Source organism: Balaenoptera acutorostrata, chromosome 5 (assembly GCF_949987535.1).
Source record: "Balaenoptera acutorostrata chromosome 5, mBalAcu1.1, whole genome shotgun sequence".
In the NCBI taxonomy this organism is placed as follows: domain Eukaryota; kingdom Metazoa; phylum Chordata; class Mammalia; order Artiodactyla; family Balaenopteridae; genus Balaenoptera; species Balaenoptera acutorostrata.
The window spans coordinates 110052074-110065792 of NC_080068.1; the positions used below are offsets into that span (position 1 = coordinate 110052074).

At 40.9% G+C, this 13719-nt stretch overlaps 1 protein-coding gene across 1 annotated transcript in view; it reads left to right on the plus strand.

Annotated features, from left to right (window-relative positions):
• The window catches only part of ARHGEF38 (Rho guanine nucleotide exchange factor 38), a 163895-nt gene that overhangs the window by 37824 nt on the left and 112352 nt on the right, over positions 1-13719 (plus strand). The window contains exon 2 of the mRNA XM_007190984.2: positions 7590-7771. Coding sequence (XP_007191046.2) covers positions 7590-7771 — 182 coding nt within the window. The remainder of the gene's footprint in view (positions 1-7589; positions 7772-13719) is intronic.

Below are 13719 nucleotides of genomic sequence, written 5' to 3' on the forward strand. Positions count from 1 at the left end.
AATTTCCTAGAGGCCCTCATTGCTGTATTGTTTTTACCATACCACTTATTACCTTTTAGTATACTAAATAACTTATTTATATTCTTCTTTCCCCACTAAAATTTAATCTCCATGAGAAAAGGGATTTTTTTTTTTGATATTTTTTAAACTGCTGTATCTTCAGCTCCTAGAACACTTTCAGGCTCATAGTAGGCCCTTAATAATCATTTGTGAAATGTTCAATGAATCCAGGCCCCAAACCCATATGAGAGCCAATTATTGTCCCTGAATTATTAGGGAACCTTCTCTCCTGCCCCCTTTTTTTTTAATCATCACCCAGAGGTACGGCTGAGACAATTTTTACTGATGTCTCTCCCTTTGGAGCATTATTTGTACTGAACTAGTTCACCTTTCTCTGAGTGTTTCCTTTCTGTTCCTGGCTTTATGCTATTTCTCTAATCAGGTTCCCCACTGCTCAGAAACCTAGCCCAGATCTCATCTCCACCATGTCCTGTCTCCTCGTTGTGGACACACAAAGTTCTCATCCTCTTAGGACACCAGTGTCTGTAGATGTCTCCAGGGTATTTGGTGGTTTCAGCCTCACTTAATTCCTTGGACTGCACTTAAAGTTTACTCCAGCCCTCAGAGAATTTTTACACATTTTTGAAGCCTTAGTCATTCATTTAAAATATTTGTAAATGTTTTATCTGGCGTTTTTAAATGTCTCTGAATCTCTACCAGTCAAGCTGGGATTCATTTTTCATGATTTGTGAAATACACCTGGAGCGGTGTGCCTTTCTTCTATAGTCGTTTATTTCTTCTCTTTGCTGTTGTCACTGCCAAGACCTTCAGAGCCACTGCCACAGCTGGAACTACCACTTGAGCTATTGTGTGGCTGCTTAGGGAAACTATTAAACTGAATTCAAGACAATAATGCATTAGAACACAAGGAATATCTGATTTATTATTGATGTCTCTCTAACTGAAAACTTTTGTACAATCCTGTACCTATCCTCCAAGTGTGATTTTTCTGGCCTGTACTGGAAACCAAGACATTAGACAAAGATGAAAAAACTATATTGAAAGAAAAGGTCTAACTGACAATCTCATGTTTATTTCACTACTGAAACTCAAGCTATTGTGGCACAGGCAATCTTTGACTAGTAGCTTGGGAAGATTCCCTAACGAACACTGAAAGGTGGGAGGAAACTTACATGTAGTTCAAGTTCTTAAGAAGGGCAATCTAAACAATGACTGTGATCTTTCAGGGATTAGATTATGTGGGGATATTGGTTTCCTATTGCCTCTGTAACAAATCACCACAAATTTAGTGGTGTAAACTAACACACATGTATTATCTCAGTTTCTGTCGGTCAGAAGTCCAGAGTGGCCGAGTCTCTGCTTAGAGTCTCACAGCTGAAAGCAAGGGGTCAGTAGAGCTGTGCTCCTTTCTGGAGGTTTGAGGGGGGAAGCCTTTCCTCAGTCTTCAGGTTGTTGGTACCTATTTCCTTGCTGGCCATCAACCAAAGGCTGTTCTCAGCTTCTAAGGGCCACCCGCATTCCTTAGCTCTTAGCCCCTCTTCCTCCATCTTCAAAACCAGCACTGGTGGGTCAGGTCCCTCTCAGTCTTCACCTCTCCTTGTGTTCTCTTCTGCTTTTAAGGGCTAATGTGATTAGATTGGGTCCATCAGGATAATCTCCCCATCCCAAAGTCTGTGACCTTAATCACATCAGCAAAGTCTCCTTTGCCGTGTAAGGTCACATATTCACAGGTTGCAAGGATTAGGGTGTAGACATCCTTGGGGGGCCATTTTCTGCCCATAACAGTGAGCAAGAATCCAGATTATAGAAACCAGGAGAAAGTGTATCAATAGTGGAAAGGGAAGTCAGGACCACTAATATCCAGATATGAAGACCACTGATGTCCAGAGATATTTTCTGAAGCCCAGAAGTTTCTCCATGAAGACATGCAACAGGACATCAGCAGATATCCATGAATCAGACTCACAGCTGAGGCTCAAGCAGGTGGGATTTGATGTTAATAGAAAGCCCTTAGCCTGATGGCCACTGGTAGTCTTTCAGACACCACTCAAATTTACCCAGGCTGTTGTGCTTTCCCTCTCTGGAATGACAGAAAACTCTTCAAGGAAGAGGAAGCCCTGAGGCACCAGTCTTATCTCCTCCTAAAGCTATCTCTTGGGCTTCCCTTTGAGGTTGGAAGTGGTTGGCATTTTCAATCCAATTTTGGGGCTTTCAGCCTATTTAAATTACAGGCCACCAGCAGAATATCTTTTTTAGGTGTTTTCTTTTATCTCTCCTTATAGATTGCCTAGCCATGGTCTGAGTTCATATCTCATTTGTATGCTTTTGCTGAACGTGGCAAGGAAGAATCAGAACTTGCCAACATTTTGATTTTTTCTACCATTTCCTCTAATTATATGCCTTAGTATGCGGTAATATAGATTTACCAAATATTTTGCCACTGGATGGTAATGGTCACCAACTCTCCAGACTACAAATGTCTTCCTGGTATCCTTCCTCCCCCACTAGGCCATTTTCACATTACAGGTTGCATTATTTGCAGCACTTAAATTTCTAGATACCAAAATCTCTGTCATATATTAGTAAACTTTCCTAAAAACAACAGAAAAATGTGGCTTAACACATGGAAATTTATGTGTCTCATTCAAGAAGTCTAGGAGTAAGGAGGCTCTTTATGTCTTTCCATACACTGCCATCCATTGTGTATAGGTCTTAATCTTTGTGGCTAGTATTTCATGGTTCCAGCATGGCTGCTGCACCTCCAGGATTCACATCCACATTCCAGGCAATAAAAAAGACACAAGAAACATAAGGGGTGAAGGATGGAAGAAGGGGCATCTCAACCAAGTTTGCCTTTTTACAGACTCCTGAAACCCCTCTCAGAGATTTTTGCTTACATCTCTCTTTTGCCATAAATGAGACATAGTTTTAAAAAGAATCTAAGAAGTAAGCATTTTTATCTATTCAGTGTTCAATTTATAAAAGACAAATGGGAGAATAGATATTGGACAGGCAAATAGCAGTGTCTGACAACTATATTGCTATTGTAAAGAATAAAGATGTATGTATATATATATACATGCTTACCAAACAAAATTACCACCATATAATGCTAAAGTTGAAAAAGCAAGTTGTAGAGGAACGTGTATATGAGTATATGTTGTTTAAAAAAAAACAATTAACTGCTATATGTAATTCATGCTATATTAACTGCATGAAAATATTTTGGGAATGTTATACACTAAACTGGAATGCAGCTAAAAATACAGTGAAAATTATATTACAGCTAATAAACAGGAATTGCATCTAATAAGAATAGCAAACATTTACACAATATCTACTATTCTTCCAAGCACTGTTGTGTTTAACAAACATTAACTCATTTTATCTTCACAATCACTTTATAAGGTTTTACTAATATTACCCTTAATTTACAGATGAGGAAATGGATGCACAGAGTTAAATACCTTGTTCAAGGTCACATATCTAATGTTAGAGGTGGAGTTTGAATCCAGGAAGTGTGGTGCAAAGTCTAGGCACTTAACCTTGAAAATATATATAATTTTATAACTTGATAAAATTAAATCAATTACCTCTCCTTAAAACCCACCCCAAAACAGCAGCAGCAATAGCAACAACAGCAAAGCAGAAAGAGTGCACATGAACTCTAAGCAAAACGTGGGCTCTCAGTGAAGACTGTCATCAGTCCTCCCCAGCCATACCCTTACCTTCCGGTGCTTTTTCATCTCTCTAGAAGACCAGGGTTCTCCCCACACGTACTCCCAGCCCAGGAGAGCTACCCAGGATTCCAATCGCCAGCTCTATTCTGAATTTCCTCCATGGGCAGCGCCCCTATTTTTCCTTCTCTTCCTCTCCCAACATAGCTGTCCACCCACTTCGGAGTCATGTTTTTTTCTTGACAAGTTGATAACTATAAGATAATGAGATAACTGTTTGCCCTAAGGGGTGGAAAAGTTCAAGAGTTGAGAGAAAGAACCCTGTCATTCCCATGTCTGTGGAAATAACTAACATTTATGTGGTTTTAAAGACCTTAAGGAGTCCACGTACCATTGCTCATTTAATTCAGTCTTTATGATAACCCTGTGATGGTTTTCATTCCTAGCTTACAGATGAGGAAACTGAGGCTCTGTGAGAATAAGTACTTTTTTTTTCTTAATCCACCAAGTTCTCGCTGTAAACAGTGGCAGAGGTGATCTTAAGTCTGGTTATCCTTTCCCCAAACTGCTGCAAACTCCTTTTACATAAACTTTCTTGGCCAGGAATTTGCACATATCTTACTCATGAAATCTGTAGCTAGAATAGTGAAAATTTATCATCACTGCTGGAAAGATAAAGCTCGAGGGTAAAATAAAGAGGTTGGGCAAGGGGAGGTCACTTATGTGGTACCGTTTTCATTCACAGTAGCATATTTTGGATAAAACTATCTAAATGTCCTTTTAGCCTGCATTTCCCTTTAGTTTTGACACAGTCTTTTAGTTTATGCTAACTACTGGAAAACAGTCATTCCTCAAGATTTATTTTTCCTTCTTTCCTAAATACTTAGCTCCTCTGTTGCTTTATCTAGAAATAAAAGATTATTATGGCGGACTGCTGATTTGGGTGATCTATATTGGTCATATTCGTGTGTTACAAGTAGTTTTACGTGTAAAAACGTAGTATAACTGAAATGTAAAAGTTTTAAAGGTTGAGAAGGATCTTATAAAAACAAAGCTTGTGCCCACAATACATTGCGGAGAGTTTGTTGGTTTAAGAAATGCAAACAGAACCCGTGTTTAGAGACCGGATGGGAAAATTATTGTTTTCCGGAAACAATCGGAGAATGACCGGAAGTCTTTGTTCCCACAATAAATTTGAGTCAAAAGAACAAACAAAGGTAGCTCTCAAGATTGCTCCACTCTGAATTCTCTAAGAAGGTTTTTATCCCTGAAGGGAGAAGTTTCTGAAGTTGAATATCTTGACTGACACTTAATTTCCACCCCCTGTGACCCCCTAACTTGATTCCTAACAAGATATTGAGCAGGATTGGAAAATCTAATTTTTAATTAATAAAATCTGATATTGTACATTTAAAGTGCAGCAACTGGAGAAATCTGTAAAATAAGTTAAATTGATGTAGTAATTGAGTCCTGGAATTGAGAACTAAAAAGAACCTGAGAATGTATTTTTGGAATATTTCTTGGCCAAAGATCAGGAAAGACTGCCTTCTCCTTGCTAGGCCCCCCTTATATGTAAGGCACAAAATGTTTAAAACTTGGAAAAGCAGACATCGGTTACAACAGTTTTTCAGCAGTGTCCCTTTTATTTTTGAGGTATTATTAAATAATAATTGAATACTATCCATACTGGTTTGCCAGCTCTCTACTAGTGAAGTTTCTGTCTGTGAGCTATTTTATATATCCCAGGAGAAAAGAAGCCCCATCACTCCCCCCTCTGCCCTCTGACTTCCAGCCCCTAACCTTTTAGAAGGAGCAGCCAAAGGTAGGCTCCCAAAGGTCACAAGGTCCACTTGTGAATACAACATGTTCACTACATCTCTCCTTGCCAGTGACCTGCCTTTCTCTTTTATATCCAGAAGAGTTCATAATAGTGACGCCTAATTGTAACTCTTCCTGTCGAATTTGGGGTGCTGAGAGACAGGCTTTTTATACCTTCCAATAAAAGTATCATAAATTAGGAAGAACCCCCAAGTTCTCATAACATAGATCAGGATATGAAGGCTCCTTACATGATTCTCTTCTTCAATAATTTATGTAGATTATTTCTCTGGCACTGAATGGCCTAAGCCTTGTAAAACCATGTGCTGTTAAGTGCTATTGGTCAAATCCTTCTTCTTTCCTGATAAAGGAAGAATAGTTTCCAGGCAAATGACCCAGAAGCATATTCACCTGCAAGTCAGGATTGTCCAAAGACCAATCTAGTGCACCTTCCAAACTATTGCTGGAATTACCACCACAGTATGCTTCCCGAGGTTGGATTATGAAGCCTCTGTCGGGACTCCTGAAATGACTGGGCCAGGGACAGAGGAATGCTCACTATTCTTAGTGTCTATTCACATTCTAGGGGCAGCCTCTTCACATTGAACCATTAACTCTGCTATGATAGTATTTCTCCAGTTGTCTTAGCTCTGGGGTCAGCCAAGAGAACATCCTCTCTTTATTTCCATTTCCATAAGTGTGATCTGTGCCTTTTTTCCCCCATACAGAGTCTTTCTAAGCCCTTTTGTAAAGCTCTACATTCTCAGGAACTAGTGTCAGCATTAGAGATGTCTTACACATCAGTTACTAGAATCATATTAGTTTTAAAGGAAATAAAATTACTTCTGCAACTAGAGACTACAATGAAAATTAAGTTTGTGATGACATCAGGCTTGAAGCAAATCCATTTACACACACACATACACACTGCCCCACTATCTGTCACTGCTCTGATTTCATCTGTGACCTAGTTGTGGCTTCCAAAATTTTACATCACCGTGGGGAAGCTCATTCTTGAAGATATTTAGCTTTCTTACATTTTACTTTATATAAAACCTTGGCTACATGCGAGGATTCCCATTTATCTCAACATCTCCTCAGCACTGTGATTTTTTTAATTAAAAATTTCCGTTTGGCAGCTCAAGAATTCTGAAATAACAAGATATGTATCCCATTGAAGACGAGCTGTGAAAAATCTTTTTTTTAAAAAAAAAAGGGAACGTTATTTATTTATTTATTTATTTGGCTGTGCTGGGTCTTTGTTTCTGTGCGAGGGCTTTCTCCAGTTGTGGCGAGTGGGGGCCAGTCCTCATCACGGTGCGTGGGCCTGTCACTGTTGCGGCCTCTCTTGCTGTAGAACACAAGCCCCAGATGCGCAGGCTCAGTAGTTGTGGCTCACAGGCCCAGTTGCTCCACGGCATGTGGAATCTTCCCAGACCAGGGCTCGAGCCCGTGTCCCCTGCATTGGCAGGCAGACTCTCAACCACTGCGCCACCAGGGAAGCCCCTGTGAAAAATCTTAGTTGAAATTTGTTTAACCTACCACTGCCTCACTCCTCAGAGATTCTAACTGTGAACTGAAAGACAAATCTCAATCATGTACAATTGTTTTCCATTTCATGGAGATTTGTGTACCACCCACTGAGAATGAGGGGCAATTATTTTTAATAATAGAGCCAAAATTGGAAGGTGTTCCACTTACTAATTAAAAATCTTCCCTTGACTTAAATGTGTCCAGAAGAAGTTCTGAACTATGATTTTATACATTTTATCTCTAGCTGAAGACCAGGTTTATAACCTAATATAGTAGCAATGGGATATTTTAAAGACTAGACATGTCAAGTATTTTTTAACTGACCTGTTAGAAGTATTCATTCTCACACCTCTTCCCTCTCATAGTTTCATAGGATTCCAACCTTAAGGGAAACTTCCACACATCACTTCCCAAGAACACACGTGAAGACACTCTAAGCCTTTTCCCTTGCTAACAATAATCCTGCAGTGGCATTGTTTGTAATGAAGGAACCAGAAATCTCAACAGAATGCCTCATACGTACATGTTTTCATTTAACAGAAAAGATGACCCCACAGGCTGGGTGTTCCACGGCTGAGACCCTAATTCAGGAGAAGGAACATCAGAGAATGATGGCAAAGCGTTCGAAAATCATCAAGGAGCTGATACAGACGGAAAAGGACTATCTCAATGATCTAGACCTGTGCCTTCGAGAAGTGGTTCAGCCCTTGAGAAACAAACAGGTAAATGCAACTTTGAGGGTCCCCCCTGCCGCCACCCATATCCTAAATAGGATCACCAGCACCATGAAATCAGCACTCAAGCGCATGAGGGTACCCTCTGCCACAGCGACGGTGGAGCGATAGGCCTCTTCCCCTGAGGCCCTGGGTGTGGGCTAGCAGAGGAATCCCCAGACTCAGACTTCCGTCAGCACAGGGACACCCAGAGTCAAGGAAACTGTATTCTAAACTATGGGCGAAAGGAAACTCAGTTTTTGCCATTTTGAAATTTCAATGTGTTATTTCTTGGATTCCTGTGGAACTGCTAACAAAATGTGAGCAATGAGTTTTTAACAGTTTAGGAACAGCGCACTTAATTTGACCCAAAGAAGTCAAGGTTTCAGAAGAGAAAAATGTGGGGTTTTTTTCCTCCCCTACATTGAGAGCTCAGTTAAACTTATGACTATTAACTAAGTAAAATTCAACACAGAAATTAACCTGAATGTAAGATAAAAAATTTCTCTTTGATAGAACTGGCCTCAGACAAAACTTGAGGTGTAAGTTAATCATTCTCCTCCTTTTTAATCAAGGCCTCTTCAGGGAATTTCTTTCAGGCAATTAGAGTAAAGGTACAAGGATGTTTGTGTGTGTGTATATATATATGGTCACTAGGGCGGTAAGTGGTCCTCACATACAATTCAAACAATATACAAAAAACATAAACCATAAACAAAAACATAAACAAAGTAAAAATGATCAGAAATTCCACTACTCAAAAATAATCACTATTCACATGGTTGGGAACATCCTTTCAGACATCAGTTTGGACACTTACATATCAACACACACATATATATTTTTACATAAATGTAATCAGAACCACACATGCTACTTTGTAACATACTTGTTTCATTCAGCAGTCTGTTGGGTGTATCTTTTCATGACCACAAACACTTTGCAGTGGTTTTCTACTGTTACTGATGCTGAGACACAAATATTTTGGGTACTGTCATCTTATCTGCATAGAATAAATTCTTATAAGTGGAATTGCTAGGTCAAAGGATATGCATATTTAGGATTTTGATAAAAATTGCCAGCTGACAACCAAAAACTTGATACTGTTCTAATTTTCATTCCCATTAATATTGCTTGAGAGGGTGCTTCTCTGCATCCGCTTTAAAGCTGAGCATTATTGGTTTTACAAACAACAATGAAGACCAGGTGCCTTCGATTTCTTCTGACAAATATCTTCTTATATATTCATCAGCCATTTCTATTCATTTAATCCCTATTCATATCCATGTCTTTTGCCCTTTAAAAAAAATTACAGCTTGTCTTTTTCTTATTGTTTTATAAAACCTCTTTTTACATTAGGGATATTCTTTTTCAACCCCACATGTTGAAGATAATCTTCTCAGTTTGTCTTTTGCCTTCTAACCTTGATTAAGGTTAAAAAGTCAAAACCTTCTTTATGGTTTATTCATTTGTTTTTGCCATGTTTAAGTGGTTGGATATATCCAACTTTGTGGATTCTGGGTTTGGCATCTTAACATGTACCCCATGATTGGAAAAATATGGTGAGTCAATAGTTCCAGCATCAATTATTAAATCGTTCCCCCAGTACTTACAACATCCAGAAGCAAAGTTTATATTTCTTAGCACAAGACTTTTCTCAGAAATAATAGAAAAAGTATCTGGTCTACAAATCAGGGAAAACCAGTGTAGATCAAGGTGACCTTTGATATAAAAGGTTTTTTTTTCTTCGTTTGGTTTAGGACAATGTATAAAGAAAAGTGGCAAAGCAGGCTTGGCATATTTCCTCATAGGGAGTCATCTTTAGTTTTCTTCCCTCATGACTTTTTATTAGGTACTTACTATTTGTTGGGTCCTGTTCCAAACACTTCATTAGTATTCTGATTTAATCCTCTCGCAGTTCTCAAGTTAGAAGGCAACTTTCTGAATCTGGAAATTTCTTAGTAATTCTGTAAAAGTAGGAATAACATTCATGGTCCTGATAAAAATTTGCTCTCAAGTTTCATTGCTAAATATATAAAAATATTTTTGGTGTGTTTTTCATTTAATATAAACTAGCTGCATTGATGCAACCTCTATTCTGGCAGATATCCATAGTTATGAATAAAATGTTCATTTACAGAATTATTCAAATATTGATTTTAAATGCATGTGGCATTAGACTCTACCACTATCTACCCTCCCTTACGGTACAGTCCCAACCAATCACTCCTATCTTTGAAAAGTTAAACCTAGCTCCATGTCTCCATAACTTCTCTCTCTGTCTCTACCTAATTTTGCCATCCATTTTTGGTAATTTCAACATTCAGGCAAATGATCCACGCAGCCTCCCAGCCTCTCACTCAGTTCTTTGACTTGTTTATACCCAGCGATCTTTCCTCAACCCCGTTTCAGCCACTCATTCCAGGGCCACATCCTACAACCATCATTACCAATAACTTCACACCCTCAGAATCAGAATTCCAGGCTTACTGTTCTCTAACCCCCATGTCCTCTCTTTCAGCTCACTCCCGCTTCTATAGCCAACAATTTCCTGATGCCGTCAGGACTTCCACCCTACTGAGCTCACCACTGCCTTTTCACATGTTCATCAAGCCCACACCTGGTTTAGTTCCCATGGGTCCTTCATTTTAAAAATCACTCCTTGCAGATGAACTCAATTCCCTTTTCACTCTCTCTTTCCATTTACTTGCCTGGAAAAACCTGCCCTCCATGAAGTTCCATTTTCTGCCTACTTTCCACCTTTATCCATGCAGCTGAACCAATCTCTTAAAATTCATGACCATTTCCTTCAAGTGGGCTCCCCAGTAATGTCTCTGAAAGTATTCTTTCACATTTGTTTCTTGCTCCTCACATCTCAAACACTCCCTCTTTTCTTTGAACTCTCAGCTAACACATTTTTCCATCATTTCATTGAGAAAGTAAACACAGTAAGAAGGTTCACACACTCCCATCACCAAGTCTACCAACCTATCTGCATCTCTACCCATATAACCTGGCCTGAAAACTTCTCTACTAATGCAGGATTCTATCCCCTCAAGCTTACTCCAGAATTTTAGTCCTGACAGTGTCCTTCTTCTGTCCTGCATAATTGATTTTACTCTCCCTATTGGGTCTTTCTCATCATTGTCTGCTATCTTAAAAAACAAAAACACAAACTCTCTCTTGATCCTAAAAGAGTCGTCTATATTCTCTATCTTTATTTCTTTCTCTTTTTAAGTTGAATATGAAGTATTTAATATGTATAAAATCAAAGGTGATTAAGACATGTTTCAAAATAAGCACAATTTACCAAAATTCTGTCCCTGTGATGAGTTAATGATCAATATAAAAAAGACTACACGGCTTCCCTGGTGGTGCAGTGGTTGAGAATCTGCCTGCCAATGCAGGGGACACGGGTTCGAGCCCTGGTCTGGGAAGATCCCACATGCCACGGAGCAACTAGGCCCGTGAGCCACAACTACTGAGCCTGCGCGTCTGGAGCCTGTGCTCCGCAACAAGAGAGGCCGCGATTGTGAGAGGCCAGCGCATCGCGATGAAGAGTGGCCCCCGCTTGCCACAACTGGAGAAAGCCCTCGCACAGAAACGAAGACCCAACACAGCCAAAAATAAATAAATAAAAATAAATAAAAAGACTACATATATAAGAAAATACCTTCCTTTGAATTCATAATCCATTTTTGTATCGAATGGAATAAGACGTTTATTCAGAATGAAAAGGTTCTCAATTTTACACCTTCTACTACACTGGTGTGTTAAACTGGTGTCACCAATATACATGCCGTTGCTGAGCTATACTCTTGTGTATGCTAATTTTTGTTTGTGTTTTCACTTTTGTTGTCTTTCTTCTTTTTTTGCTTCCTATGTAACTCTTAGGAGCAATTCTAAGAATTGGTGTTTCAGACCATGTAAAATAAAATGTTTCCATTATGGTGACATGTCGTTTATTTATTTGGCATGTTTAACTTTGGCTCTCAATACTTTGAATTACCGTTCTCGTAACTCTAACTCATGTTTCCTTTGTTATGCCATTGGGATTGCTTATAGCTTCTTGATTTTTCACATCTGGCACTTCCCTTTGTTTAGTTATCTTTCAGTGCTCTCTGCCTTCCTCCTTGTGGAATTTAATTTCAGTCCAGTAATCTGTATGTCCTCTCCACTAATGTTGTAATAGCAATCAGTGGGAGGTTTCTGAGGTCTCATGTCTGATCAAGCTTTTCCCCACTTCTTAACGCTTTTAAGCTTTGGTTAAGTAAATAAATGCTCAGGAATTCAGATTATTCTTATAAACATTTATATGCGTGCTGAGGTAGTTAATTTATGCCACCAGTTCGTTAACTTTACCACCTTTTCATTGTTCATTAGGTTTTTCATGTCCTCCTTCCCTCCTAAGCATTTCAATACCATGGGCTTTGCACACAACCCACCTGTCATCAGTTAGCGTCAAAATTTAGAAATTAACACATACAGTTTTCATGTTACCATGGAAATGGTCTGCAAACCGTGCTTAGCTAAACCAGAGGCAACATAAATAAATATTTTACATGTACAGGTTAGGCTGGAAGGGACTTTGGGATGTCATCTGATGGATGTCTTTTCTCTTGTTGAGAAGACTGTCTTTTCTGCATTGTATTTCCTCCATGTCTTCTCTCTACGCAACTGATCCATGTCTTTTCAGTCCCAGAAGAAACAAGTCAGTTTATAAAAGTGAATACAGGAAGAAGGAAGTTGAAAACTGAGAAAAGCACTGTTCTAAGGGAACTTGCATGAATGAATCAGGATACAAATGAATGTCTGTACCCAGCGCTTGCCCAACACCTGTTTTGTGATAATTGTAGTTACAAAACTTGATCTTAGAGGGGGGAGAGAAGATGGCGGAAGAGTAAGACGCAGAGATCACATTCCTTCCCACAGATACAGTAGAAATACACCTACACGTGGAACTGCTCCTACAGAACACCCACTGAACGCTGGCAGAAAACGTCCGACCTCCAAAAAGGCAAGAAACTCCCCCCGTACTTGGGTAGGGCAAAAGAAAAAAGAAATAACAGAGACAAAAGAATAGGGACGGCACCTGCACCAGTGGGAGGGAGCCGTGAAGGAGGAAAGGTTTCCACGCACTAGGAGCCCCTTCGCGGGCGGAGACTGCGGGGGGCGGAGGGGGGAAGCTTCAGAGCCACGGAGGAGAGCGCAGCCACAGGGGTGCGGAGGGCAAAGCGGAGAGGTTCCCGCACAGAGGCTCGGCGCCGAGCAGCACTCACCAGCCCGAGAGGCTTGTCTGCTTAGCCGCCGGGGCGGGCGGAGCTGGGAGCTGAGGCTCGGGCTTCGGTCGGATCGCAGGGAGAGGACTGGGGCTGGCAGCGTGAACACAGCCTGAAGGGGTTAGCGCACCACAGCTAGCCGGGAGGGAGTCCGGGGAAAAAGACTGCAGCTGCCGAAGAGGCAAGAGACTTTTTCTTGCCTCTTTGATTCGCGGCGGGCAAGGAGAGGGGATTCAGAGCGCCGCCTAAACGAACTCCAGAGAAGGGCGCGAGCCGCGGCTATCAGCGCGGATCCCACAGCAACAGGGGCGCAGAGGGAAAATCGGAGAGACTCCCGCACAGAGGCTCGGCGCCGAGCGGCGCTCACCAGCCCGAGAGGCTTGTCTGCTCCCCTGCCGGGGCGGGCGGGGCTGGGAGCTGAGGCTCGGGCTGCGGTCGGATCGCAGGGAGAGGACTGGGGCTGGCGGCGTGAACACAGCCTGAAGGGGTTAGCGCACCACAGCTAGCCCGGAAGAAGTCCGGGAAAAAGTCTGCAGCTGCCGAAGAGGCAAGAGACTTTTTCTTGCCTCTTTGATTCGCAGCGGGCAAGGAGAGGGGATTCAGAGCGCCGCCTAAACGAACTCCAGAGAAGGGCGCAAGCCACGGCGATCAGCGCGGACCCCAAAGACGGGCGTGAGA